Raw genomic sequence first — 26,771 nt, 5'->3', positions numbered from 1 at the left:
TGACCCGGCCCCATCCTTTGGCCCTGAGTTTCAGGAGATGGGTGGCGAGGGGGATTGGGAGGGGTCTTTGGGCCCCCTGGCACAGGAGTGCCAGTCTTATCAGGACTGGACAGGTGAGCTAGGGAAGGCCAGACACTGGTTTTGTCTCCCCTCCTACCGTGGCTACGGAGGAGGGGGCTGCCTATAGCGTGGTGCTGACGCGGGCCTTGGGCCTGGAGCTCCCCGTCGCGGCTGTGAGGACTAACCTCCTCACTGAGGTCCTTAAACCGCAGGCAAGCTCGGCCGAGATTCTGCTGCCGTTTAATGAGACCTTGTCTGACGTTCTTCTGGGCACTTGGTCCAAGCCCGCTATAGGTCAGCCTATAGATAGAAACGTGGCCAGACGCCACCGCCCGGCTCCGGGGGACCCTTGCTTCCTGTCCACCCACCCCACCCCCGAGAGCCTGGTCATCCAAGCCTCTAACTCCCAGACCGCATTCCCGACGACTCCCCCCGATCGGGAATCTAAGAGGTATGAGCAATACGGGAAAAAGGTATTCTCCCTGAGTTTGGGGTTGGGGTCAGTCAACACCGCTTGCCTCTTTTGCCGTTACACCCACTCTCTATGGGACACGGTCGCGGACGTGCTGCCACAATGTCCGGAGGAGGTCCGGACTAAACTCGCTCAAGCCCTTGCTGAGGGTCGAGATGCGGCACCGTATTCCATCCCGTGTGGGCTGGATACCACGAACTCACTGGGCAGAGCGATGGCAACGCCGGTGGTGATTCGTCGCTACGCCTGGTTGAGGTCCGCCAACTTTTCGGCTGATGTCCAAAACACCCTTATGGACAGGCCGTTTGATGGCCGTCGCCTCTTTGGCGACAAGGCAGACCATGCGCTTAAGCGCTTTAAGGACTCCAGGGCTACGGCCAAGTCCTTGGGCCTCTCGGCCCCGTGCCAGCAAACGGCTGCCTTTCGCTCCTTTCGTGTCCAAGGAAGGGGCGCCCCCGCACGTCCTGCCAGCCACGGGCTGCAGACTACCATCCAGCGCGGTGGCGGACGTGGAAACCGCCGTGGCGTCGGTCAGGGACCACGGCGAGGCCAGTCCACACCTGCCCCCGCAGCATCTGCCTCAAAACCCTCCTAGTCCGTGCTTTCAGGCCCATGTGACGCCAGTGGGGGGCAGGGTTTGCCATCACCACCTCCACTGGCTCACTGTCACATCGGAAAAGTGGGTGCTGCAAATCGTCTGAAGGGGCTACTCCCTCCCCTTCGAGGCGACCCCTCCAGCCATGCCACCGCAGTACCACCGCGTGTCGGGGGATCACTTGAAAATTCTACAAGAGGAAGTTACGGCCCTCTTGGACAAGGGGGCCATCGAGCGCGTTCCTGGGCCAGTAGTAGGGTGTGGTTGTTACTCCCACTACTTTCTGGTACCCAAGAAGGGCAAAGGGGGCCTACGCCCTATCTTGGACCTGCGGAACGTCAACGGCTTCCTCTGGAAGGAGAAGTTCAAGATGGTGACACTGGCTCAGGTCTTAGCTGCCCTGGACCCAGGAGACTGGATGGGAGCATTGGACTTGCAGGACGCTTATTTTAATTTCCCTGTCCTGCCGGCCCACCGGCATTACCTGCGGTTCACTGTAGGCCACAAGCACTTTCAGTTTACCATGCTAACCTTCGGCCTTACCAGCGCCCCACGGGTGTTTACGAAAGTGATGGCGGTGGTTGCAGCTCATCTGCGCAGGTTCGGGGTTTCAGTCTTCCCCTACCTCGACGACTGGTTGTTGAAGGTGGGCTCGCCCCAGACAGACTTCAGCCACCTCCAGACTATGGCCAACCTCCTGCACCTGCTGGTGTTCTCCATCAATGTGCCGAAGTCACACCTGTGTCCCTCTCAGAAGCTCCTCTTTATCGGAGCGGTTCTAGACTCGGCGCAGTTTCGGGTTTATCCTCCAGAACAGCGGGTTCGGGACATTCAGGCGCTGATTCCGATTTTTCAGCCGTTATCCCGGGTCTCGGTCAGGTTGACGCTGAGGCTTCCGTGGCTGATGGCCTTCTGCATCCTTCTGGTGCATCACGCCAGGTGGCGGATGTGGGTTCTGCAGTGGGACCTGAAGTTTTAGTGGGCCCCGCATCAGGGCAACTTGTCCGACCATCTCTTGATCTCAGAGGGCACTGCAAGACAGTTGCAGTGGTCGCTCACGGACCGCGATTGGGAGAGGCAGAGATCAGTGGCCTCTGGTCTCCGGCGGAGTCCCGGCTCCACATCAACCTTCTGGAGCTGCGGGCGATTCGTCTTGCACTGAAGGCATTCCTCCCATCTGTCCGGGGGAGTGCAATGCAGGTGTTCGCGGACAACACCACCGCTATCTGGTACTGCAATAAACAGGGCAGGGTGGGGTCGTGGATCCTATGCCAGGAGGCTCTGCGCCTCTGGCAGTGGCTGGAACATCAGGGCGTGACCTTGGTAGGTTCTCTGAACGCCAGGGCGGACGAACTCAGCCGACGGTGCATGATGGATCACAAATGGCGTCTGAACTTGGACGTGGCGCAAGGTCTCTTTCTGCAGTGAGGAGAGCCTTGGTTAGATCTATTCGCCACCGAAGAGAACGCGCAATGTCATCAGTTCTGCGCGTTGGAATTTCCAAGGCGGCACTCGCTCTGAGACTCTTTTCATCGCGAGTGGAGTTGTGGTCTGTTGTACTCCTTTCCGCCTATACCACTTCGGCCCAGAGTGCTAAAGAAGATCAAGCGCGACCGGGCCCAAGTTATCCTTGTGGCTCCGGACTGGGCACGAAGATACTGGTATCCCGAGCTACTCAGCCTGTCAGTCTATCCCCCGATTCGCCTGCCTCTTCAGGAGGACCTTCTGGCGCAGCAGCAGGGGACGGTCCTCCACCCGAACCTGTCCAGTCTCCACCTCCATGCTTGGAAATTGAGCGGCGACAGTTGAGGCCAATTGACTTGCCTCCTGAAGTTTGTAATATGATTCTGGCAGTCAGGCGTCCCTCTTCCTTCTTTCTACTGCCCAGCAGGGCTCTGCTCTGGTCACTATCAAGGGATACCTTTCTGCCCTTTCCGCCTTCTTAAGGCTACCTGATTAGTCTTCTTTGTTCAAGTCCCCGGTTGTTAATAGGTTCTTAAATGGCATCATTTATATGTTACCCCCTGTTCCTTTCGTGATGCCTCAGTGGGACTTGAACCTTGTACTAACTTTTCTGATGTGCGCACCCTTCGAGCCCCTTCATAACTGTCCTCTCCATCTTCTTACCCTTAAGACTGCTTTCCTGGTTGCCATCACCTCTGCCAGAAGAGTGAGTGAGCACCAGGCTCTTCCATCCAAGCCTCCCTTCCTTTCTGTCCATTCGGACAAGGTTGTGTTGCGGACAAGACCCTCTTTCCTGCCCAAGGTAGTCACAGCCTTCCACATCGGACAGTCCATCATCTTGCCCACCTTCTTTCCGCCTCCGCATCCCTCTGAAGAGGAAGAGCGGCCCCACCGTCTGGACCCAAAACGTGCGCTCTCTTTCTATTTGGATCGCACACGCCAGTTCCGGGTGGATGACCAACTCTTTGTTGGTTACGTGGGCACTAAGAAGGGACGGGCGGTGCACAAACGGACCATCTCTCGTGGGTCGTCTTGTGTATCAAGGCATGCTACTCTTTAGCTAAGAAGGAGCCTCCTGTTGGGCTGAGGGCCCATTCCACTCGGGCCATGGAGGCTACTACTGCCCTAGGCATCCCCTTGCAGGACATCTGTCAGGCAGCTACGTGGGCCTCGCTGCACACGTTCGCAAGACACTACTGCCTGGACAGCCAAGTCCGGAGGGATGGCTTCTTTGGCCGTTCCATCCTCCAGGACTTTCTGGTGTTCTCATTGGTTCGCAGACCCACCACCGGGGTTGGTATTGCTGGGGTATCTATTCTAAGGTAAGGAATATAATACTAACCTGTTTTTTTCAGATGCACAAGTTACTTACCTTCGGTAACGATATATCTGTAAGAAACAGTAGTTAGTATTAGATTCCTTACCGCCCCACCCATCCTCCCCGTTCTGCGAGCCGATATCTAGGGTTAAGGTCATCCCCTTTCAGGGCCATAGTTTCATGACACCAGTGTTGGTTTTTATCATGGCTCTGCGTTTCTGGCGCGGAAAAGCTGTGTATAAGAACTGACGTTAGCGCGCGAGGCAGGCTTCTAAGTTCTCCGGCGACGTCATCCCGACGCCGACGACGGACGCGGAGCCGCAGACGACGCCTACCAACGCGCAGGGGTACTGCTACGCAAAAGTTTCCGGATCCAGTCTGACGCCTGGGGATATTCTAAGGTAAGGAATCTAATAGTAACTACTGTTTCTTACAGATATATCGTTACCGAAGGTAAGTAACTTGTGCTTCACCCTATGTGGGAAGGGTATCCTGGCTAATGAAGGCTGATAGGCAGAAACCGGTCCTAGGATGCTTGATTCCGGTCCAGGGAAGACATGGCTTGGGAGTTCGGTCTGGACTGTTCCCATGAGGCACAGAGTCAAGACTGATTTGCATATGGCCATGTCTGAACTGGGGTGGCTTGGTGAGCAAAATAATGATGGATTAAACCCAGATCTGTGACTGGGGGTGAATGTTTTGCCATTGCGCAACATTCCGTCCATCATCTTGTGTGTTTTGCTTACATAGATGTGGCTCTGCTGACAGCCATCTACAATAGCCTAAATTATGTGTTTAATCTACATTTCGCCACTAATATCTAAGTTGATGTTTTATGTATTTTCCAACAAACAACATTTTTGATTGCACATTGTTAGACGATTTACCTTGATTTAATGGCCACTGGAAGAATATGACATTTATCTCTGTAAATTTAACATAATCTTTTGTGGGAGTTTCTACGTCATACATAATATGTCAACATTTCAGAACTATTATTGCAGGGAAGTAACAGTCTTTCATAGCTTAATTTGCTGTGCTGAACGTCTCTCCAGTGTCATTGGCAATTTCTACAACAGCATGTGAATCTATGCAAGAACAAAATGCTGGAGAAGTACTGACTAAGTATTATTTCAAGAACCATTGCCTTATTTTTTTCTGAGATGAATGCAACGTTTTAGTTACTCTTTTTTCCCTTTTTCCTTTTAGAGTATCTGGGTTGTGACGTTTATGTCCTGTGTCGTTTTAGGACTGGCCTATGGTCTGGCAACTGCATTGGGGTTCTCCCTTTTTACAATATGCATAAGGACACACAGGTACTATGTTTGGGGGGCAAGAGTATATTCACATTAAAAGAAGGTTGACATTTCATAAACATTAAGACTTTTTTATTGTTTCAGTACAAAGATTCAGCTTATTGGTCAAATTCCAGAAACAAACATTTACCGGAATTTTATAGAATATCCTGAGGTATGTTAAGATGAACTACTGCTTTAATTTACTTAATTTGTTTTCATCTACTTTCCTCTATACACTTTTAATATGCTGCCTTGAACATTGAACAAGGTATTATGTTGCTTACAGAAGTCAAATGATAGCCAGCAGGAGACTTTCATAGTCAAAATGTCTCCCTGCTTCAAGTTTCCTATTTATCACAAGTTATTTTCTACCTGAACTAGTTAAAATGGGCAAAGATTTCCTTAAATTGTGCTACTGCTAAAGCGCATGAAAAATTGCAATGTTTTGCCTGAGCAATTCAAATTTCACCTAGACCTACCCGACACCATGCTGAAAACTTGGAACTTTCAGCAAAAAATCCACTACAGCTTCATGCATCACCGGATATCACCCGAAATAGCTTTTATTTACAACGTGAATGGAAGTAGTATTCAAGCTTAATGGCCTGGGAAATGGTTGCTCTTTGATCTGACTGCAAACCTGCCTCTGTAGTCCTAAGCGCCCCCAGCAGAGGCATGACTCCTCCAAAAACCCTTAAATGGACAATCTGGAGGGGTTGTAAGCCATGGTAAAAGTGTGTAATTGACCACGGCCCCCACTTTTCAAGCCCCCCCCCCCGTAATGTCTTCTGCCACTCTGTTTTTTTTTATCAGAACCTCTCTCACTCCTTCCTCTGCCTGTAAATCTGTCACTCACTTTTATCGATTTTAGGGCATATATATCCCACAGCACAGCAATGCAGAGTACAGCAATTGCCTTACCCCAGCCTCTAATGGGGGCGTACCAGAGCGGGATGGCAAATCCCTCAGTATTACGGAAAACGCTTTATTCGTTTGTGAAACAAACAGCATGCCGTGGACATCAAAAGTTTGCAAAAGTGGTTTTTTAATCACCAAAGTTTCGACAAAACACTTTTTTTTGTCCGAACTTTGGTGATTAACAAAACACTTTTGCAACCATTTGATGTCCACGGTATGCTGTTTGTTTCACGAACAAATTCAGCATTTTCCAGAATATATATATATATATATATATATATATATATATATATATATATATATATATATATATATATATATATATATATATATATATACATATACATATACACAGATATATATTCACTTAAAAAAAAAACAAAGGCCCCCATGGACGTTATAGTTAGGTTCAGATTTTACACATACAAAACCATAAAATTTGGCAGTTATAGTTATCTCAAGTAACTATACCTCGTGTCCTTAGGTAACTATAACTCACGCCCCATCATGCACATTTTTGTCATCAATAATTTCACTGCAGGTGTTGGAGTGATATTATCAATGATGTCATAGGAGAAGTCATGAGTGATGTAATATGTGGGGTATTTAGCAGAGCATGGCGAGGGAGTGAGTTATACTTACCTTAGTACATGAGTTATAGTTAACTTGAGATAACTATAATTGCTGAATTTCTATGGTTTTGTGTGTGTAAAATCTAAACCTAACTACCCTGTAAACTTTGGTTTTTTGTGTGTTTTTATGTTTTTTAAAATTCTATTTCCTAACTATAACGTCCCTGCAACCTGGGTATGTGAGTGGTTGTGTGGCTGTGCAAGTGGATGTGTGAGTGCATGTATGACTGGCTGTGTGGGCCTTTGAGTAGATTTGTGGGAGGCTCCATGGGTGTGTGAGTAGGTGTATGAGTGGCTGTGTGAGTAGTTTTGAAGGTCTGTGAGTTGCTGTGCTAGTGGCTGTATGCGTGTGTGTGTGTGGTTGTGTGAGCAGACGTGTGTCTGCGTTTGTGAAAGCTGTGTTGTTGTATGAATGGATTTGATGGTCTGTGAGTGGGTGTGTGAGTGGTTGTGTGAGGTGTGAGTGAGTGTGGGAGTAGGTGTGTGGATCAGTGAGTGAGTATAAATTTCTTTTTTTATTGGGGCTGGATCAGCAGATCAACCAGAATCCAAGAAGATAAGGGGAGGATCTGAAGATGCTAGAATGGTTAAAAACAAAAGGTTTTAGGACAATTTCTTGCCCATGAGGTGTCCCTCAAAGACCCCTCCAAAAGTCCCAGGGGATCAGGGTACCTCTACCCTTACCCCTTCTCGCACTTTTTAACTTTATTTTTCCCACTGGGAACTGAGTCCTGATGAACAAAATGGTGGCCTCAACTTTCCTCCCAGGTTGCGGCCAGCCAATCACAGCATTGCTTTTGGCATGTGGAATCGTGAATCCAAGAAGTATCATGGGAGGATCGGTGCTCTATGTATACAGATTTGGATTTTAGTTAATATCTCCAAAATTACTAAACAAAATTACACACTATAAGACCAGCATTGGTAAATGCATTATTCTTCGCCTATGGGAATAATAAGAAGTTAGGGGGTGTAGGAGCAGTGTATGAGTGCAGAGAGAATGGTGCGAATGCTCTCTATGCAGGGTGAGTGGTGCATGAATGAAGGTTGATAAGTATCTGAGTGCAGGGTTAAAGTGCCTCAATGCAAGGTGATTGATGTGTGTTCAGTGTAGGATGATAACTGTTTGAGTGTCCAGGGTGATAGATGTTACTCTGTAGAAGGTAAGAGGTGTGCAAGTATAGGGTGAGCGCTATGCCACTAGTATATGTGCAAGATGAGCGATTTGAGTTCAGGGTATGAGGTGAGTGTGGAGGGTGAGAGTAATGTCAGTGCTGGGTAAGAGGTATGTTAATGGTGTGTGAGTGCAGAGTCAGCACTGTTTGAGTGGTGGGTGAGCATTATGTCACTGCAAGCCCGATGTCAGGGCGACTGTGCGGAGTAAATGGTGGGTGAAGGGGCAGGGTGAGCTATGTCTGAGAGTAGGCAAAGTCAGCTTTCATATACCCAAGTATAGATTTTGTATTTATGTTAATAGATGAGTGTTTTCCCTGTATATTAATGATAATTCTATTCTGATGGATTGTTCATTTATGTCTGCTTTTACTAACTGCAAATAAATACATTTATACAAAATAAAAAAGAGAGAGTATGTGAAGTGCTTAGAAGTTCTTGTGTGACAAAGCTTATATTATTGTAGACAGAAGTAGCAATTATACTTTTTGTAGGCAGTAGGTGGCAGAGCTTAGAATGAGCAGTAGGCATTAGATACTGCACATGTGGCTTCAATCCCTAACAAGTGTCAGCATTTATTATTTAAATGCCCTTAGCGTAATTGGTAGAAATGCTTAAACATACATGTACAATTAGCAAACAATACATTTCACAAGCACAGCCCAAGCGCTGTGCAGGCTAAACTTGAAAGGAATGAAGGGACAAGAAGGCTGGTTTGCCACTCAAACTCACCTTATATGCTACAGCAGAAGCAGGTAAGTAAATGTATTACAAATCCCTAGGATGGTTTGCCACTCAAATTCACCTTAGATGCTACAGCAGCAGCGAAGCAGGTAGGTAAAAGTATTACAAATCCCTAGAATAAAATGACCTACCCTAATCAGGATTTCAGTGTATAGTCCAATATATTCTTGCACCAAACCAGCAAACAATCATGCAGTTACATAGATTAAAGTAGTATATTTTATCTTAAAGTAAAAATGCAGGCCAGCTGCACTACCTAAAGAGAAAAACCCTATCGAACTTCTACGTATAACAAAAAACACGAACCAGTCCACATCTCAAAAATGTGCAGAAACCATAAAGGAAAACAAACATATAATTACTCTGTTGTGATTTATTTAGCAATGACCAGCTTTAAGGCATTATTAGTTTCCTGACAGCTGATAAGCTTAACAAGGCCCACAATGGTTTAAAAACAACTTCTCACTCACCAGGAAGCAGTTCCTCTGCACTGCGCTGCGTGAAGAGAGAAACCATAAAATGTGTGCATAAAAAAACCCTGGCCCAAGCCACCATATCTGAAAAGTGTGCAGAAAACATAAAAGAAAACAAACAGAGAGCCTTTTGTGCTCTGTTCAGCAATAGTCTGACTACTTGCTGCCAGTAATAATATGTATTACTAATCAGAAAAAGGCCATCCACACTACTTAAAAAGGAAAAATATGCTTTTGCAAGAAACAAACATGTGCAGCAATAACAAGGACAAGCATTTGCAATGCAATAGGTCTCACCTTTGAAACATCTACTGTTTTTTAACATGGAGGCTTTGACACTATACATTATCGCAGATTACTGCAGCATAGCCTTACTCACATGTATCTTCAGCACAGTGACATCCCCAGCTCATGGTAATTACCACGACACAAGGAAGATGCAACGATTTCAGGTGATTATTATATATGTATTTTAAATCACGGAAGCACGAGTAAAAGCAGGCACCGAGTATCTCTACTTGCCCTTCAGTGCGATGATGTGGTAACATGCAGTGGAATGCTTTTTTTTTTTCACCCACTATGCTGTGGCGATACGCCCATAGGAAAATGCCTGAATTTTCCCCATCTTTGAAATAACAACACATATGGTCATATCGCCACAGTTGTTTTTAGTGAACATAGGGGCATATTATCAAGGGGGTTTATCTCCGCTTTTTTGGCTTTAAAAGCCAAGAAAGCGGAGATAAAATTATCTCCCTATTACCTAGCTGTCGCTAACACCAGTTAGCGACAGCTAGTAGAAGATAGCGACCATCTTGGGCCCTGCTTTGCATGTCAGTGATATTTATCACTAATGACATGCAAAGTGGGCGTGCCAAGATGTTAGCGACTGGAAACAGTCGCTAACATCGCTATCTCCTATTACCAACTTTTGGAGATATTCGCGCTAAGCGTGAATATCTCCAAAAGCTAACACCTGCCCCATAGCAGTTCTTAGCCATGTTATCCAATGGTAGGTGGATAACATGGCTAAGAGCATTTGCTCGGTAATGCATGAATATCGCTGACTTTTCAGCGATATTCATGCATTTCGGCCGATTTTTATCGCTTAGGAGATAAACCTTTATAATAGCAAGGTTCCTAAGCGATAAAAATCGCAGCAGCTTGGCGATAAAAATATCGCCGCTAAACCAACATAGCGATAATTATCGCTAGTTGTTGGTAATATGCCCCATAGAACTGAAGAGTCCAGTCGATCATTTTGGGATGGTTCCAGACCATGACACTTTGTGGCCTGTTGAGTTTCCTGTTTCTGAACAATAATTGTAACAAGCATTTACAATGCAATGGTCTGGGCATTATTAAAGGTAGAGCTATGGGCATTGCTCATGACATTTTTATTCATTTTTTTTAAAAAACATAAATAAATGGTATTGTCATTCACAATGGCAATAGGTGAGCATTAGAGAGTAGTAGAGAGTATTCACGGACACAGAGCCACATACACAGAAAGCCACACACACACAGAGCCACACACACACACACACACACACACACAGAGCCACACACACAAACACAGAGAGAGCCACACACACACACACACACAGAGCCACACACACACACACACACACACACACAGAGAGCCACACACACACACACACACACACACACACACACACACACACACACACACACACACAGAGCCACACACACACATAGAGCCACACACACACACAGAGCCACACACACACAGAGAGCCACACAGAGCCATACACACAGAAAGCCACACACACACACAGAGTCACACACACACACACAGAGCCACACACACACACACACAGAGCCACACACACAAACACAGAGAGAGCCACACACACACACACAGAGCCACACACACACACACACACAGCCACACACACACACACAGAGCCACACACACACACACACACAGAGCCACTTACACACACAGAGCCACACACAGAGCCACACACACACACACAGAGGCACACACACACACAGAGCCACACACACACACACACAGCCACACACACACACACAGAGCCACACACACACACACAGAACACACACACAGAGCCACACACACACAGAGCCACGCACACACACAGAGCCACACAGAGCCACACACACAGAGCCACACACACAGAAAGCCACACACACAGAGCCACACACATAGAGCCACACACACACAGCTCTCTGCCCAGTAACGCCCTAGGGAACAGAGGCACGAAAAACCGGATCTAAAGCAGGGAATAGAGGCACGAAAACCGGATCACAAGCAGGGAACAGAGGCACAAGCAGGGAACAGAGGCATGAACAGGTAACAATAATATTAGTGTGCTCAGATGGCTGAAAGGCAGAGTAGGCCCTACCAAGATTTTATCCGGTGACCGCCAGATTATGGACAGGTCTTGGCAGCAGTGGCTGCTGAGCCAGCGTGTCATAAATGAACGCCAAGACACTACATCTCGAAGAGTATACCAGAGGACCAAATCTTATTCAAGCAACACAAATTTCAACCAAACTCGATGAAAGAGACTCGGATATTAACAAGGAATGCAACACCTTCAAAACAAAGAACTAAAGCACATGCCGTCAGTTCTGCTTAAAGTTACCTGATTTTCATGGATAGTTGCACCTTTCTCCTGGAAGATTCTGCTTCATTGCACCCTGTTCTTTGTCGTTTCTCTGTTGTATTATTGTTTTGTTCCACCTCTCATCGTGGTTTCTATTCCCTCCTTCATGTCTAGTCCCTCTCTCATTCTCACACTCCCTCCTTGCTCCAGCATCTCACTAAAGACACACTGTATAGAGATGAAACTAATAGTGTCCATTTTCTTACGTCTTTCCTCCTACCTCACTCCTAATTTGTGCCTCTCAAAGGCACCAACTGTTGGCACGGAATACAAAGCACCAAAACAGAGAGAGTTAAAGGAAATTAATTCTATGTTTATTACAAAAGATTAGGGTGAAGTGGGCTTTTCTGAATGGTTATGTACTGTTTACATGAGTGATTGGCATATTCCTTTAGCATCAGCGCCAGCAGTTCTATATAGCTTTCCCTGACTAAGTCATAGACATCAATAAAAAAATCAGGCCTTTAGCAGCTAGGTCCCGGCTGTATTAGCCTCTGGCTGTAAAGGGTAATTCCCTGTGTTTATGCCGTGCTAAAACCACATGAGGAACCCAAGGATAACAAAGGTTGGGAGCGAGGAACAGGAACTCTCAGGATGACAGGCGTCGGATCCAAACCCTAGCCCGAAGCCAGCTCTAAACCGCAACTGCCTTTTGCTAATTAAGATCCAAACACCCCCAGACTCTACTTCAATCCAATCCCAAGTTTTAAAAATACACTATTTCTTAGTTCTTTCTTAACAATTCACAATGCCATATGCTGTCTTTTTTTAACTTTAGGTTTCCTGTGACAACGAATAGTTTTTTTTCAGGATGTAGTGGTGAGAAGCACTGCTGAGTGTTTAATGGCAACAATGTGCTAGCTCGGTATCAAAATGCCAAATTATGTTAAATTAGAAGTTTTTTTTTAAAGGTCCCTAAATGAATACTGCAACCATAGAATAGCATGGCCTAAAAGCAGAATCTGTAAGAGAAAAGTGGGTAATGGAGAAACGATGTACATATCCAAGCAAGATCAGTGAACTTACTTCCACTTTGCAATGTCAGAAATTCACAGTATTGCATATTACAGGAGACTTTAAATTTAATTTCACTATTGAAAAAAAATAGAGGAATTTATAATGAAAATGACTGTCAAAATAGGGACGGTTTGTTTCACTTTTAAAGTGTTCCGAATTGCTTTAAGCTGTAATAATGAGGATAATAATAATTTGTATTTAAATAGCTGTTACTGTTACTAAATTTAATGGTACTCTGTTGCCCAAATCCGAGGGATGGAAGCTGCGCCTGCCTTGCCAGGATTGGCCCTTGTGGCATAAATAGCACAGCATATCCCAGTGGCCAGAATTTTACTCGCTAAGTCATCTCATTTATTTATACGCACTTAAAACTGACGTTTTTTCCCAATTCGAATTGCTATAAAAAAAATGGCGTTAATGTTGATCATTTAATTGTTAGTCACTATATCCCCATCCAAAGGATGAAATGCTGAGTCGTCCCTGCCAGGATCCGAACCTCACGTTCAGGTAATACTATTTGACAGATCTTTAAACAATTAAAATATGCATTACTCTAGACAGAGCGGCGTCTTCGCCCCTTTCTTCCATATGGAAAAAAACAAAGTACTATGACGTGACTGGAAGACGATATTTGATGCTTTGCACAATAAATAAATCTCCTACGAGCTCTGCTTTCGAATTGGTGGAGGGTTGCGGATGCGTGGGTGGAGCACGAGGTGGTAAAAGGGGGAGGAGGGCAGGGGGGGTCGCCTGTGAGTCAGAGTGTGTCCCTGGTGCAGACGGGTTCAATAGAGTGGAGGAATGCTGGGGGGATCTCTTCCCACACACAGGCAAAGACCAAGGATGAAATGCTGAGTCGTCCCTGCCAGGACCTGAACCTCACGTTCAGGTAATACAAATTGACGGATCTTTAAACAATTAAAATATGCATTACTCTAGACACAGCGGCGTCCTTGCCCATTTCTTCTACATGGAAAAAAAAAAGTACTATGACGTGACTGGAATACGATATTTGATGCTTTGCACAATAAATAAATCTCCCTCGAGCTCAGCTTTCAAATTGGTGGAGGGTAGCGGATGCGTGGGTGGAGCACAGGGTGATAAAAGAGGGAGGAGAGCAGGGGGGTCGCCTGTGAGTCAGAGTGACAAACAGGGTGGCAGAGGCAAGACAAGCAGCGCAAATTATTTGGCAATTGAATTCAAACAAGAACGATCCAAGCTGTATTTCAACATCTGTCGAAAGTGCAGAGATCTGCCCATGGGTCTGTGCGTGTTCAAGGTTTATTAGATTTCAGGCCAAGTCATGACTTTCATCTGAGTGTACAGTTCGGTTGCCAAGTGCAGGCATGAAACCTGGCGCTCGCGTCCTCGTGCGCAGTCACTGTGCCAAAGTAGATTCATTTATGTAATAGGAGACCTCAAACATCTTAATAAAGTTCTGCATTCCGCGCACTGTTGTAATTTAGTTTGAAATGAAACATCTGATCGATGCGGCAGAGAAAATGTTGCACAACAAAGGCCCCAGGACGAATCACTAGTTTCCTAACTTGATGGAGCATCGGGGCACATAATTGCATACGTCAGAGTTGCAGAGATACAAGCGTACATATTATTTTCACTATAATTTTATTGTAGTAAGATTAACATTCTATTAACGAAATAGAGTAATTCAGTTACCAGCTGGGTAAAAAAGCCGGCATCCTCTAGTGGACTTTGCAACAAGCGCTCAACCCGCTGTGCCCAATAGCTGAGAAGCCGTTAACACTACTATTGTTCACACGTGCATTGCCCTGGTAATGTAGGAGGCCAGCACCCTCATACTGTTACTGGTGAAAAGCACCCCCTCCCCTCCCACACACAACCCTGACGGGCCGCAGACGCCGCGATCTCAGCTCGAGCACCAGGAAAGCCTCACTCCAGCGCGAGGTCAGGGGCCTCCATGAAAGATTAGCGTTCACTCCCTGCGGTATTTTTGGAATATCCCGATACTTTGTAGTGCTTTGATCACGAGATCACTGGGTGAAAAAGAGGGGCTTGCTTTCTGGTGGGGCAGTGGCTGCTTTCATCTCACTTTGAAACCCCCCCTCAGTTGTGAATCGTGTGCCCGCCAGCAGGCGCACCACAGACGCCCCCACCCTTCCTCCCAGCCTTTGAATTTTAAGCACCCCTCCCCAGCCCTGCTCCTCTTTCACGGGTGTCTGTCTGCTGTGAGTGATTTACACATGAGTACAGTGACGTATGTCGGGCGGGAGCAGGCTTATTGCGATTGTCTCAGCATTGTGAAAACAAAACAGGGTAGAAACAAAAAAAGCACGTCCTCTGTAGCAGAAGACCTACCAAGAGACTGGCTGTCTGTTTCAAGGACTCTGTCACCAGCGACTTGCAAAAACACATGCTGGAATGCGAAGGCGCCAAACACGAACCCGGAGACCACGGTGCTGGTGGGCAGCCGCATGTTTACTTTCACATTCGCCCCAGGACGAATCACTAGTTTTCTAACTTTATGGAGCAGCGGGGCACATAATTGCATACATCAGAGCTGCAGAGATACAAGCGAACATATTATTTTCACTATAATTTTAACGAAATAGAGTAATTCAGTTACCAGCTGGGTGAAAAAGCAGGCATCCTCTAGTGGCACTCACTGGAAGACTCGGCGGCGGCCGACCAACCATGGCGGCCGCAAACATCCGAAATTTCGGATTTGGGGGCGTGTTTTGGTGTTCTGAGTGACGGGTGACGTCACAGGGCTAAAGAACGCCAAAAACACGCCCCCGAATCCGAAAGAGACGGGGCTTTATTGGAGTGCCTCCCTTCTCCAATGGCTGGCCTCTGTTTAGGAAGCCAGCCAATGGAGGAGAGAGGCGGGTTCAAGCCCCGTACTCAAAGACATTAAATCTCCGACTGGAGACTGCACAAGCGCAGCCTTCGGTCCTCGACCTAAAAAGTCACAAAAAAGCGAAGCCTGTTGACACAGCCAATGCTTATTTTTATGTTGTGAATGCTACTGTCAGTTGCCATTTATTAGTCCTGTAAACATGAGGTAGAACAGTAACCCAACATAGCTGTACTATCTTTAGTAAATTCATAAGGCTAAAGTTGCTTTATCAGCATTCAAACCTAAGACTCGGAAGAGGGCAAGCCGAGTCAGTCTTGGTAGGAGTTGAATCCATGATCTCCAGAACACTGCATGTGTCAGCTGCAAGAGTTCATATCTGATATTCAGTATTCCTTGCAATTCTAAGCAGTCTGCAGCTTGTAGGAACACCCTGTCACATGATTTACAGTTGGACACTGGCACAGCTTGGGTTAGGGTGGGTGAAGTTTGCATGTCACGTGGTTTGAGAGTATCAGGAGGTGATTTGATTAATTATAATTTCAGGGAATGTTCATGGTCTTCCACATAAAAAGTGTATGAGAGGGTGGCATGAGAGATGATAAGAATTAGTGTGGCCTTGGGGCAGCCCAAGTGAAGCTGTGAGGGTTTTGAATGCGATAGCAGGTGGCAGAGACTTGCTGTGCATGAGAGGAGATGCTGAACTCTAAACCAGGGGCATAACACAGGCCTCTGCACCCTCTGCAGCGCAGGGGTTCCCCCAACTCTTCAGGGGGCCCCAACCATCCAAGCCCAACATATATCTCTGATATATGAGAGACGCACCTCATCGGATTCAGAGGGGGGTGTATCATTTTGCATTACGCCACAGCTCTAATCACGACGGAGTTGACAGAAGGTGGCACACATAGAATGAGTACAAGCATTAGATATGGCTCAGAGAGAAAGTAAGCACCAAACTACGGAACACACCAGGTATGGGAACAAATGGAGAAAATACTGCCTATCAGTGAGAAATGGTATTGCTCAAATCTCTGTTTTGAATATAAAATCAGGGCCTTGGGTGAGCATATTACTGAAAATAAAAGATTTGAAAAAAATATTATTGTTTACGGGTGCTCGTGGAAGACAAGTTTCTATGGCCTGGAATCTAGGAATGCAAAAGTGATTCTGGTATTTTACGGACCTCTGCTGGTCGTTTTCCATGAAGAAAGTTAAATAGAGGCAGTTGCCAGAAAAAAACAAAAGAAAGTCCCCAAGCAGAAAGCAATTCGGGTATCTTACTGACCCCTACTGATCGATTTCTATCAAGACAGTTAGAAACAGTTGCTAGAAAAAAAGTCCCTAAGCAACAGCTGAAGCAGACAAGACGTGGGGTTAATCTTCAGGGCCCACAAAGAACATGCAAAAGATCTTCCAGACAGCGCAAGCGCTGTGTAGGCTCGACCTAAAAAATAAGCATAGTGAGCTTGTCGAGCTCCTATTTGTAATTAACAGCTTTGTGGCATGGTTACTTTGCTGCCAGTTAATAATCTCGACAATAGTTGAAAATAAAATTTCTCACGTACCAAAAAGCAGGCCCTCAGTGCTGCTCTAATGAAAAGACAACGGAGCCATAAATACTCCGGCAAGGGAGAAATGTGGGCCAATGCTACTGTGTTTAACAGCAGAAGCCCAAAAGACCATAGTCGATGAGCGTAAACCTGTCACTGTCCATTTAGCTGAAGGGGAGAAATAAAATACTGCCAACTGCCTCGAATCCAGGAAATGAGGCATACTCAGCAGAAGTAGGAGACCCAAGCACACAGGATCTTTTAAACAATAGGTTTTGCCTATATAATCTCACGCATTATTGTAATTCAAATATTTTTTGTGAGCTATTACCATTAGTAGGGCACTGTCGGCATAAAGTGAAAGGAGAATATTTTGATTACCAAAAAGAAGGCCGTAATTAGGTCGAGCCTAAATAGCACTTGTGCTGTTAGGCGGTCTGTTGTCTATACTTTGTGGGGTCAGACTCCTCCCACACTTCGGATTGGGTTTTGTATGTGTAATTTAAGAATTGTACCCTGCAAATGGCTAATGGTGGATTCATGTCCCACCTTTTCCGAGAAGTTCACACCCATGGAGTATTGCCTCGGTACAAGCAGCGACGCCCACACAGGCCCTACGTGCAGACCTTCATGGTTCCTCTCCTTAATGTTATTGGACATGCTCTTGTCCTAAAGCATGCCCTGGGGACTCAGGTGTCATGCGCTGCCTGCCCTTTGTTTTGCTAACAGTTCGTGAAAATCCTGTGAACGGCACTAGCACCGCACTTCTTTATCTACTTGTTTTGTTGCTGGATTTAGTTCTATTTTTAACCCGACCAACATGTGACACTCAGCAGTTTTTTCTTTACCTCCTTGTTGTAATTAATTATTTCCAGCTTCCATGGATGAAAAATGCCATGTACTGTTGTCGCTAATATTATGTGGCCATGGCGCCTGTTTGTTTTTGCTTCGCCTCCTATGTCCTCTAGAAGGCGCAGGCTTCATCTTCTGCAGATCGTGTGCACTTCTGCCCTCCAGTCAGAAGACTGCGACTGCGCTCTGCATGCTCCTGCTGTGCTCGTCTCAGTCAGCGATGGCCCAGCAGCTGATGAGGCAGGGAGGAAACTGAGGTGACAGTATCCAGCAGTCAGTGTGGAAATTAAAGGGCTGCTGAAATTTGAAGAGAAGCAGGCTGTGGGGCTTGTGCGAGTTGGGCCTGGTTCAGGAGGCTAGGGTGTTAGGTACCCGCTAGAGAAATTGGCTCAAAAGGACTGCCCAGTTTGGGCTGGCACTGACTGAAATGATGTACCTGCTGAATGACTGATTGGAGACAACAAGGGCTTTAAGTGAGATAAAAAACTGGTGGTCTCAAAGGGGAGTGGCCAATGTAATTAACAGTGTGGCTTAAAAGCACCTAAGCTAAAAATCTGTACTCCGCATAGAGTGCCATCCGACCACTATTTTGCTGTTTCTGTCATTGCATCCAGATATATAATACAACAAATAACTATACATTTATAACAAGCCAGGACTATTGGCTTTGTTAATGGTTGTTAGTTGCATAAGATAAATAAGCAACAACTATGGCTTATTTGTATAGAATATTGGAAATGCTTCAGTTCTGAACTGAAAAGAACTATAACGTGTCTCTTTGAAGTAACATCGGAGGCAGTAAAGGGTGGCACTGCAGCAGAGTTAAAAAAAAATTTCACCCTGAGGGTGAGGGCAAAAATGGAGAGCTTGATAGGGACCTGCCTCAGCACCTGCTTTCTAGATCGGTTGGCAGGACCCGGCCAACTTAAAGCCCTGGGGTCAACTGTTTCAGGCTGGATCCCACAGGGGTTGAGCTGCAACAATTGACTGTCTTTGACGTGCCTCCCAAAATAGTGGAAGTTAATTTATTGACCAGTTGTCTATCCATGTAATTTGTTTATGCTGGACATCTGCCCCATATTTGTGGCCTGGTGTAATTGCTGCAACACAGAACCTTTACAAGCACTGTCATCGGATGTTCTGCTTTCTGTGCTATCTTTGCCCCAGGAATGAGTTGCTGTGGGCACAATTAAAGATTACTTGTTAGCTTTATTAGCCTTTTTATGTTTACCCAACCAAAAGTACTTCTTTGAATCACTTGTCGTGATGTGTTTCCTTAAAGGTCTGGTTCACATGATCCCGCCAGTACCTTTTGTAATGCCACAGTGGGAACATAATTGGGTGCCCGCTTTTCTGAGGTGTACTCTAATTGAGCTGATTCACAATGTCCTTTTCATCTTCTGAGTCTCAAAACAGTCTTCCTTTTAGCGGTAACTTCATCTCAAGAGTGAGCTACAAGCTCTGTCTCTTTACCCATCGTACACTACCTTTTTTCTAGACAAACCGGTGTTGTTCGCACAACAGCAGTTTTTTCACCTAAAGTTGTGATGCTCTTTCATGTTAGACAATCCATCATCCTTCTGGCATTCTTAGTTCCGCCTCACCCCTCGAAATAGGATGGAAGACTCCACTGCGTTGAGCTTATAGATCAATTGTTCTAAAGATAGTTAAAGACCATCAAGTGGATGATCAGCTATTTGTGGGTGTTTTTGGAATGAAGAAGGGTAATGCAGTACAGAGATGGACCATATCAAGGTGGATAGTTCTCCGTATAAACATCTGCTACACATGGGCAAGAAGCAACAACTCATTCAACCAGAACGAAGGCTGCTAACACTGCACTGGCATTAAGAGGTCCTATTCTGGGCATGACTCTTTACGTTCATGAAGCACTACTTCCTTTATAGTCGTGTCCTGTGAAAAGGGCACTTTGGCTGTTCAGTCCTGCAGGATTTTCTGATTTGAGCCATACCACCAATTCACCACCTTGGGAGGCACAGCTTTGGTACCTATTCTCAAGATAGGGCATTTTCGGTTAGGAGTAGCCATCAGAAGAACCAGTTATTTACCTTCGGTAATGCTCATTCTGGTAGACACTCTAGTCATCCACAGATTCCTCACCACCCTTACTCCTCCCCATTCTGTGAAATGGACTCTAATTTAGAGATCTGCATGCCAACACATCTGATCAGTTGATAAGCCCCATGTCCGACAGCATGGGCAGAATCAAGAAAGAAACTGACATCAGAATGCAGGAGTGGTGCATATATGTAGCCCCAGCGCCATTTCTCGGATGGGGTGAAGTTGAGACAGAACCCTATACACCACCTATCGAAGTGTGGAATCAATGCTGAAAAAAAATCTCTGGATTCATTCTGGTGCCTGGGGGTGCTCATCAGCTGAGCAATTTGTGGTTAGATGTATTATCCATGAGATAGAGCATATCTGTCGGTAAGTAACTTGTTCATTTGTACAATGAAGCCAAACATATAACATGATATAAACAGAACAAACATTATAAAGTGATGTAATCTCATTGTGCAAAAAATCCTAACATTCATTCTCTGTGCATGCATACACCATTTTGGCCATTATGCAATACAGGGATCATAAAAACCTATCCTCCTGTACATAAGCATGTGTCCTCTAACAGTACATTTTATCCACACTCAGCATCACGTAAACAGCCATGAACATCATCTAATCACCCTAAAATAAATATTTAAAGAGCATGACAATTTCACACAAAGAGCTTCAAAGTTAGAAACAAAAAACATTGTCAGCTAACATACTAAAATACACTTTTTGGCGGGGGGGGCGATGGGGGGCGAGCACTTTGCCAGGGCCGGTTTTGGTTCCCAGTCCGGCCCTGTTCACAACTCCTGGCGTCCTGGAGTGGAGTGATCCTGGGCAGAGAGCGGGGCACGGAGGATGGAACTACAGATTTGCACCACAGCCCCTGGCCGGAGGAGTTTCCAGGTACGCCACAAGGGTAGCCCACGCCACACGCCGCACCATCTAGGACCCTGCCCCGTATTTGTCCGCCATTATACCGCAGACCGCCATCAGACAGGGACTCCAATTTCCAGGGGGCAGTGCGGTCTTGCGGGAGGAGCCTTCGCCCCAATCCAGCTCTTAAATCAATTTGCGCCCGTCACCGCCAGGAGCCGCCAGGGGAGGGTCATCCCCTTTGGCCTAAGTAACCTCGTCCCAGACTGACTATGGTAAAACACCTCAGGGGGTTCCCTGTGCAAAGCTATTGTATGCCTTGTGATATGAACCACCACTATACTGTGTGGACCCTCTTTCTTCTTTTTAATCTTTTGGATTTACATGCAGCACGTGGTGTCGGACTAAGATTGCATATAATTTACTGATTTTCAAGCACAACGTAGTCGAATCTTTTTACCTTTTAGTTTTTTTTATGCCACAAGTTATATGTATAATCCAAATATTTTAAATATTCACAATTCGAGGCCATAATGACCTTTTAACTAAAAAAAATGCTGCAGAAGACCATTGGGGTGGTGGTAATAGCTATTGAAAATACAGAAAGACGTCTTTCTTTCCCCCCTAGTTTGCCACCAATTATTTATTTATTTATTTATTTATTTATTGGTATTTATAGAGCGCGACCTATCGCTCCGGAGGGAGCATCTTGGCCCTGAGCGTGTGTATGAAATTTGGTGGAACATCTAGATAGCTGCCATCACAAAACTGTCAGATTGCTGATAAATCCATGTTTTCAGGTGTTTCCTGAATATACTATACCAACTACGCAATCCGATAACATATCTATGGCTTTGGCTAACTTATCAGATTCATTACTCGCAGTATCTTTTGCAGGGTTTCCTGGAGCAGAGATTAATGAGAAACGCCCTGAACAGGAAGAAACCCCTATTGAATGCTCAAATTTAGGAAGTAGGCTCTAATTAACTCCTACCATGTTGTCACCGAGTAGAAATGTGAGTCAAGCCTCTCCTCCTCTTATTGTTGATGACCCGGTGGAAGTAGAAGATCATGATGCATGTCCAAGTACTGACCTGACAAATGGGGACAGGGAAAATACTGATAGTCCACCAGCACGAACAAGGGGGCAAAAAGCGAAGAGTAAACTTAAACATATTACAAATGAGTTACCAACAAGCAAGCAGACAGTTAAAGGTAGCATGAAACAACAGAGGGAAGCACATAATAATATAGGGCAAAGTGGTGATAAGGGCACGGGTCAGACAAATGACACTGTCATTAAAATCCCTGAGGCAAGTACAGAGTTAGGGAATGTAGGTTTATGGGTGAGAATGGAGACCTTGCTTTCCACCCTATTCGGACCCATTAGCTCTAAGATCTCAAACATTGAAAAAAGGCTGGGCGCTATAGATGTGCAAATAGCAAAAATCATTAGCACAGAGATTAGTAACAATGGAATTAAAGCCAAAAACAATAACACTAATCAAAAAGCAGTTGCCCATTTCAAAAGCCCTGCACCGATCCCGTGCACGAGTAAAATCATAGTAAGAACGCAACCAGCAACGATACAGCCAATAAAACCTAGCGTATTAAAGGTGGTCAACCCAGGAGGAGTATCTCCAGTTACAGGCAACAGCAAAGCGATACCCGCTGATCAGGTAGATAGGGGTACGAAGAACTGTCCAGTAGACAAGGAAGAACAGACCATAGCAACAAATGCAAGACAGGTCCGACCCGCATTAATTTACCCCCGGAATGCGGGGCCTATGTTGCGGTTTTAGTTAATGTCCCTAAATTAAGAAGGATCAAATGGAAAACTCTGCGAGTCAAAGAAATAGAATCCTCCATTGGCTGTCTGCAAATTGTAATTTTCCAATGGAAGAAGCTATTCAAATCATCCTAACGCAAAGGGTGGGATGGGTGGGCCCACTTAGGAAAAAATTTGAGGGGGACTGCATAATTATAAATTTCAGATCTCCGTACTGGGCCCAGAATATTTTGGCTAACGCCCCGCTCCCATCACCCTGGGAGTATAATACGAATCTTCTCCTTTTGGACTACTTTTACAGGCACCTAATGGATCCTAATCTTAACTCCAGGAATACTCCCCTATCATGTCATCGGGTAATGCATCCAATGTTTCCTAGGCCCGCCCATGCTTTACTATTCCCACTTATAATCGGTTCCAGGCCTTTGACTCACTTGAAGAGAACGATTGACAGAGGATAAAGTTAGAGCGTCAACAGACTAACCTTTCTGTAAGGTCAAGAGGGGAACATTTAGAGGAGACAGAAAATATACCACCGATCCTTTGCACCCAAGTGGCCCCTTTTTGCGAACCGCTAAACCTAACCATACTATGTTCGCAGAAAATTAGCGATGAGGAGGAATTACATAGAACAACTAGAACTATCCATACAATGGCAGGAGTAAATATCCCTACTGCGGTAGAAGAACAGGAAACAGTATGTCAAAACCCAATAGGAGTAAATATAGCCGCTAGTATAGACCCTGATGATGATATGGTAGCACCACGGACAGAGATTATTGCTATAACCAAAGGAGTAGCAGGAGGTTATTCACTAGTTAGTTGGAACTTAGCGGGCATAAAGGGGAAGTTAAATACTTCGTTTTAGAAGGAGTTTATTACTGCAGGGTATGATATTATCTGCCTGCAAGAAACGTGGTATCAGGAACCGATCCATGTAGAAGGATATTCCTCACACTGCTTAAATGCTATTAGTTCTTCAGCTGGAAGAGCAAAGGGCGGCCTACTACTCTTTATTTCCAATAAATTAACTATTTTTAAAACCAGAAGTTACTCAGTAGTGGAATCCCATAGCCAGGTGTTGCGGTTGGAAAGTAATAGAGGCACAGATTTAATTCTAGTTAATTTCTACAATAATAATTTTGATGCCTCTAGGGAAAAAATGTTGTTACCTCTAGAGAAGGAAATTGAAAGAGTTCTGGCAGTACCTAGTAGGCTCGTTACCACCGTTTGGGCAGGAGACTTTAATTTTCAACCATGCCCATTGGCATTGGGGAACCCATGTGGATTCAGGAAAGAGATAGATAATTATGGTGGGGAAGGTACAGACTATCTACACTTCCCCCATTGTAACTATGGTTCGTTACTAAACAAACTGTTAGTTAAATTTGATCTGGAATTACTAGCCTGTAATAAGAACAAGAATAACACCAGTTGCCCTACGTTCACAGGTAGGAATGCGAACACTAATATTGACCACATCTTAATTTCCAGTAATAGTGAATACTCTAATTTATGGGTTAATGAAGAAGCTTTATGTGATCATAATAGCATATCTATACTATTATTTTGTTGGGGTAATAAACCCCTTAATACTAATGTCTGCTCTAAGGATATAGTAGCCTCAAGACCAAATTGTATGAGGATCAAATGGGCTGGCATCGATCCCTCCAAAATACATCTAGAGGTAGTTGACAAATGTAGAACCGAGATAGAGTATTGCCTTTGTGACGAAGTTAACCCTGAAATTTTGCTCTCAAGTTTCATCAGGATCAATGAAACTATCGAAGGTATTTTCACTAAAAAATCTAGAGGAAAAAGAGATTTTAGGACGGGCTGGTTTGATAAAAGCTGCACAAGGTCACTACATGAGTTAAAACAAGCATTGAGCACAAAGCCCCGGAATAATATAAATATTCAAATGCTACATAACAAGTATAAAATAACCTTGATCAAAAGGAAAAAGGAGCTTCAAGAAGAGGCATGGCAAAACCTTAATTTAACATCTGAAACGAATAACAGCAAACTTTACTGGGAGATTATAAATAGTCCCTTCTTAAAGAACGATAGTATACCAGCAATAACATCATTTGTCGACTGCAATGCATGGATCGAACATTTTACCAATATTTTTGACCCTGATAGGATTATTTTAGAGACAGTTTTGCAGGAGGATTCTGCATGGCAGCCCATGCCCCTCTGAATAAGTCTAGAGGAGGTATATGAGGGTTTAATTGATAGTAAAGGAGGGAAAGCGCCGGGCCCAGACGGGGTCCCGGTAGACCTGTTTAAAACCGAAATGAACCTTTATTGGCCACTTTTAGTAAGGTTTTTCAATGCAGCAGCGAATGGAAGCTTACCACCATCATGGAGTCATTCGGTAGTTATACCCCTTTTTAAGAAGGGATCAAAATCTGAAGCGTGTAACTACCGTCCGAACTCCCTTCTAGATGCATCAATCAAAACTATGAGCAGGATAATGTTGAAAAGGTTAGAAACCTGGGCCGCTGAAAATGCAATTTTAACCAAAGTACAATATGGCTTTAGAAAAGGCTTGGGGACACTAGAGCAGTGCGCTAATTTAGATCTCCTTATTAACAAATACACCACTGCTGAGGACGGTTCACTGTTTCTCTGCTTTGCAGAATAGCGCCTTTGATCTCGTAGATCATTCTATTTTATGGCACATTTTAATTGATCTAGGTGCCCCCAATGAAATTATACACTTCCTAGCCAGGCTCTATTAGAAACTGTATTGTAAAGTACGTTATGGACCCTCTGGTGAATGCACCCCTTCCCTTAAAGTCTCAAGAGGCATTCGACAGGGTTGTGTTTTAGCACCTTTTTTATTTTCATTATTTATTAATCAGGTCGACTCAACTTTGAGTCAGATCCCTGCGGATGCACCACACATAGGAGCGAAGGCAGTCCCTATATTATTATATGCGGACGACGCTGTTTTATTATCACGCACACAGATTGGTCTACAACAACTTATAGACAATTTCATGATATTCATTGAAAGCAGGAGACTCAAGGTAAATAAAACTAAGACTTTTATGACGACATGTGGGAGAAAGGCCAGGTCAGCAAGCTCTAGTTTCTTCATTGACAAGGTCAAAATGCAACATGTTGAAAGTTTTTGTTACCTTGGGATTACATTCTCAGGGGATGGCAAATGGCAACATGAGTTTGATAACATCAGTTTAAAGATGAGCAGGAATACCAGTAGTATTTTTAGATTTTCCTCAAAACTGGGGGTCAGAAGTATAAAAGACATGATGGCAATCTACAACGTACGATGCACCTCATCAGCTTTGTGAGGTGCTGGGGTATGAGGGCACCAGCACAATCCAACACTCCAGGGAGATGAAAATACATTTCCTAAAAAGTTACTTTGCGTACCTACCTCGGCATCCACGGAACTAGTACATAAGGAGGTAGGAATCGAATATATCTCTGACATAGCCGCACTACGCCCTCTGCTGTTATGGTGTTCCATTTGGGCCAAAACAGAAACACAGTTTACAAAAGAGATTATTCGCGACTGCCTGAGGCTTAATCATGTATCCTGTATTTCTTGTCTCAAATATATTTATTACTGGTATAATCTCCTGTTTGATTGCAATATTTTTCTTGAACCTGAGAATGTAGTTTTAATCCCCAAAAAAGAAATAAAAACAAGATTTCTTACATACAAAAAGGAGAACCATGGAAAGATGTCCAGAAAGTTACCGACTGTGGCCTTTTACCGGGACCTACAATTAAATATTGGTTTTCAGTCTTACCTTTCTATTGTTACTCAAAATTCCCATCGTTTGTTTTAACGTGCTTAAGATTGGGAATTGTACACCATCTAGTAGCTTTTCCAAAAATGAAATCCCGATCAGACTCCGTATGCCCATGTGATAATATTTCAAGACACATTTGCTGCCACTTTTTATTGTTTTGTAAATTTTATTCTTCATATAGGA

At 44.8% G+C, this 26,771-nt stretch overlaps 1 protein-coding gene across 1 annotated transcript in view; it reads left to right on the top strand.

Annotated features, from left to right (window-relative positions):
* The window catches only part of SLC26A8 (solute carrier family 26 member 8), a 3,386,895-nt gene that overhangs the window by 2,119,961 nt on the left and 1,240,163 nt on the right, over nt 1–26,771 (top strand). The window contains exons 9-10 of the mRNA XM_086923258.1: nt 5,119–5,225; nt 5,310–5,379. Of these exons, the coding sequence (XP_086779384.1) occupies nt 5,119–5,225; nt 5,310–5,379 (177 nt within the window). The remainder of the gene's footprint in view (nt 1–5,118; nt 5,226–5,309; nt 5,380–26,771) is intronic.

Source organism: Lissotriton vulgaris, chromosome 5, assembly GCF_964263255.1.
Source record: "Lissotriton vulgaris chromosome 5, aLisVul1.2, whole genome shotgun sequence".
Taxonomy (NCBI): Eukaryota; Metazoa; Chordata; class Amphibia; order Caudata; family Salamandridae; genus Lissotriton; species Lissotriton vulgaris.
The sequence above is the reverse complement of the archived record's forward strand: the minus strand, read 5'-3'. Positions and strand labels throughout refer to the sequence as shown.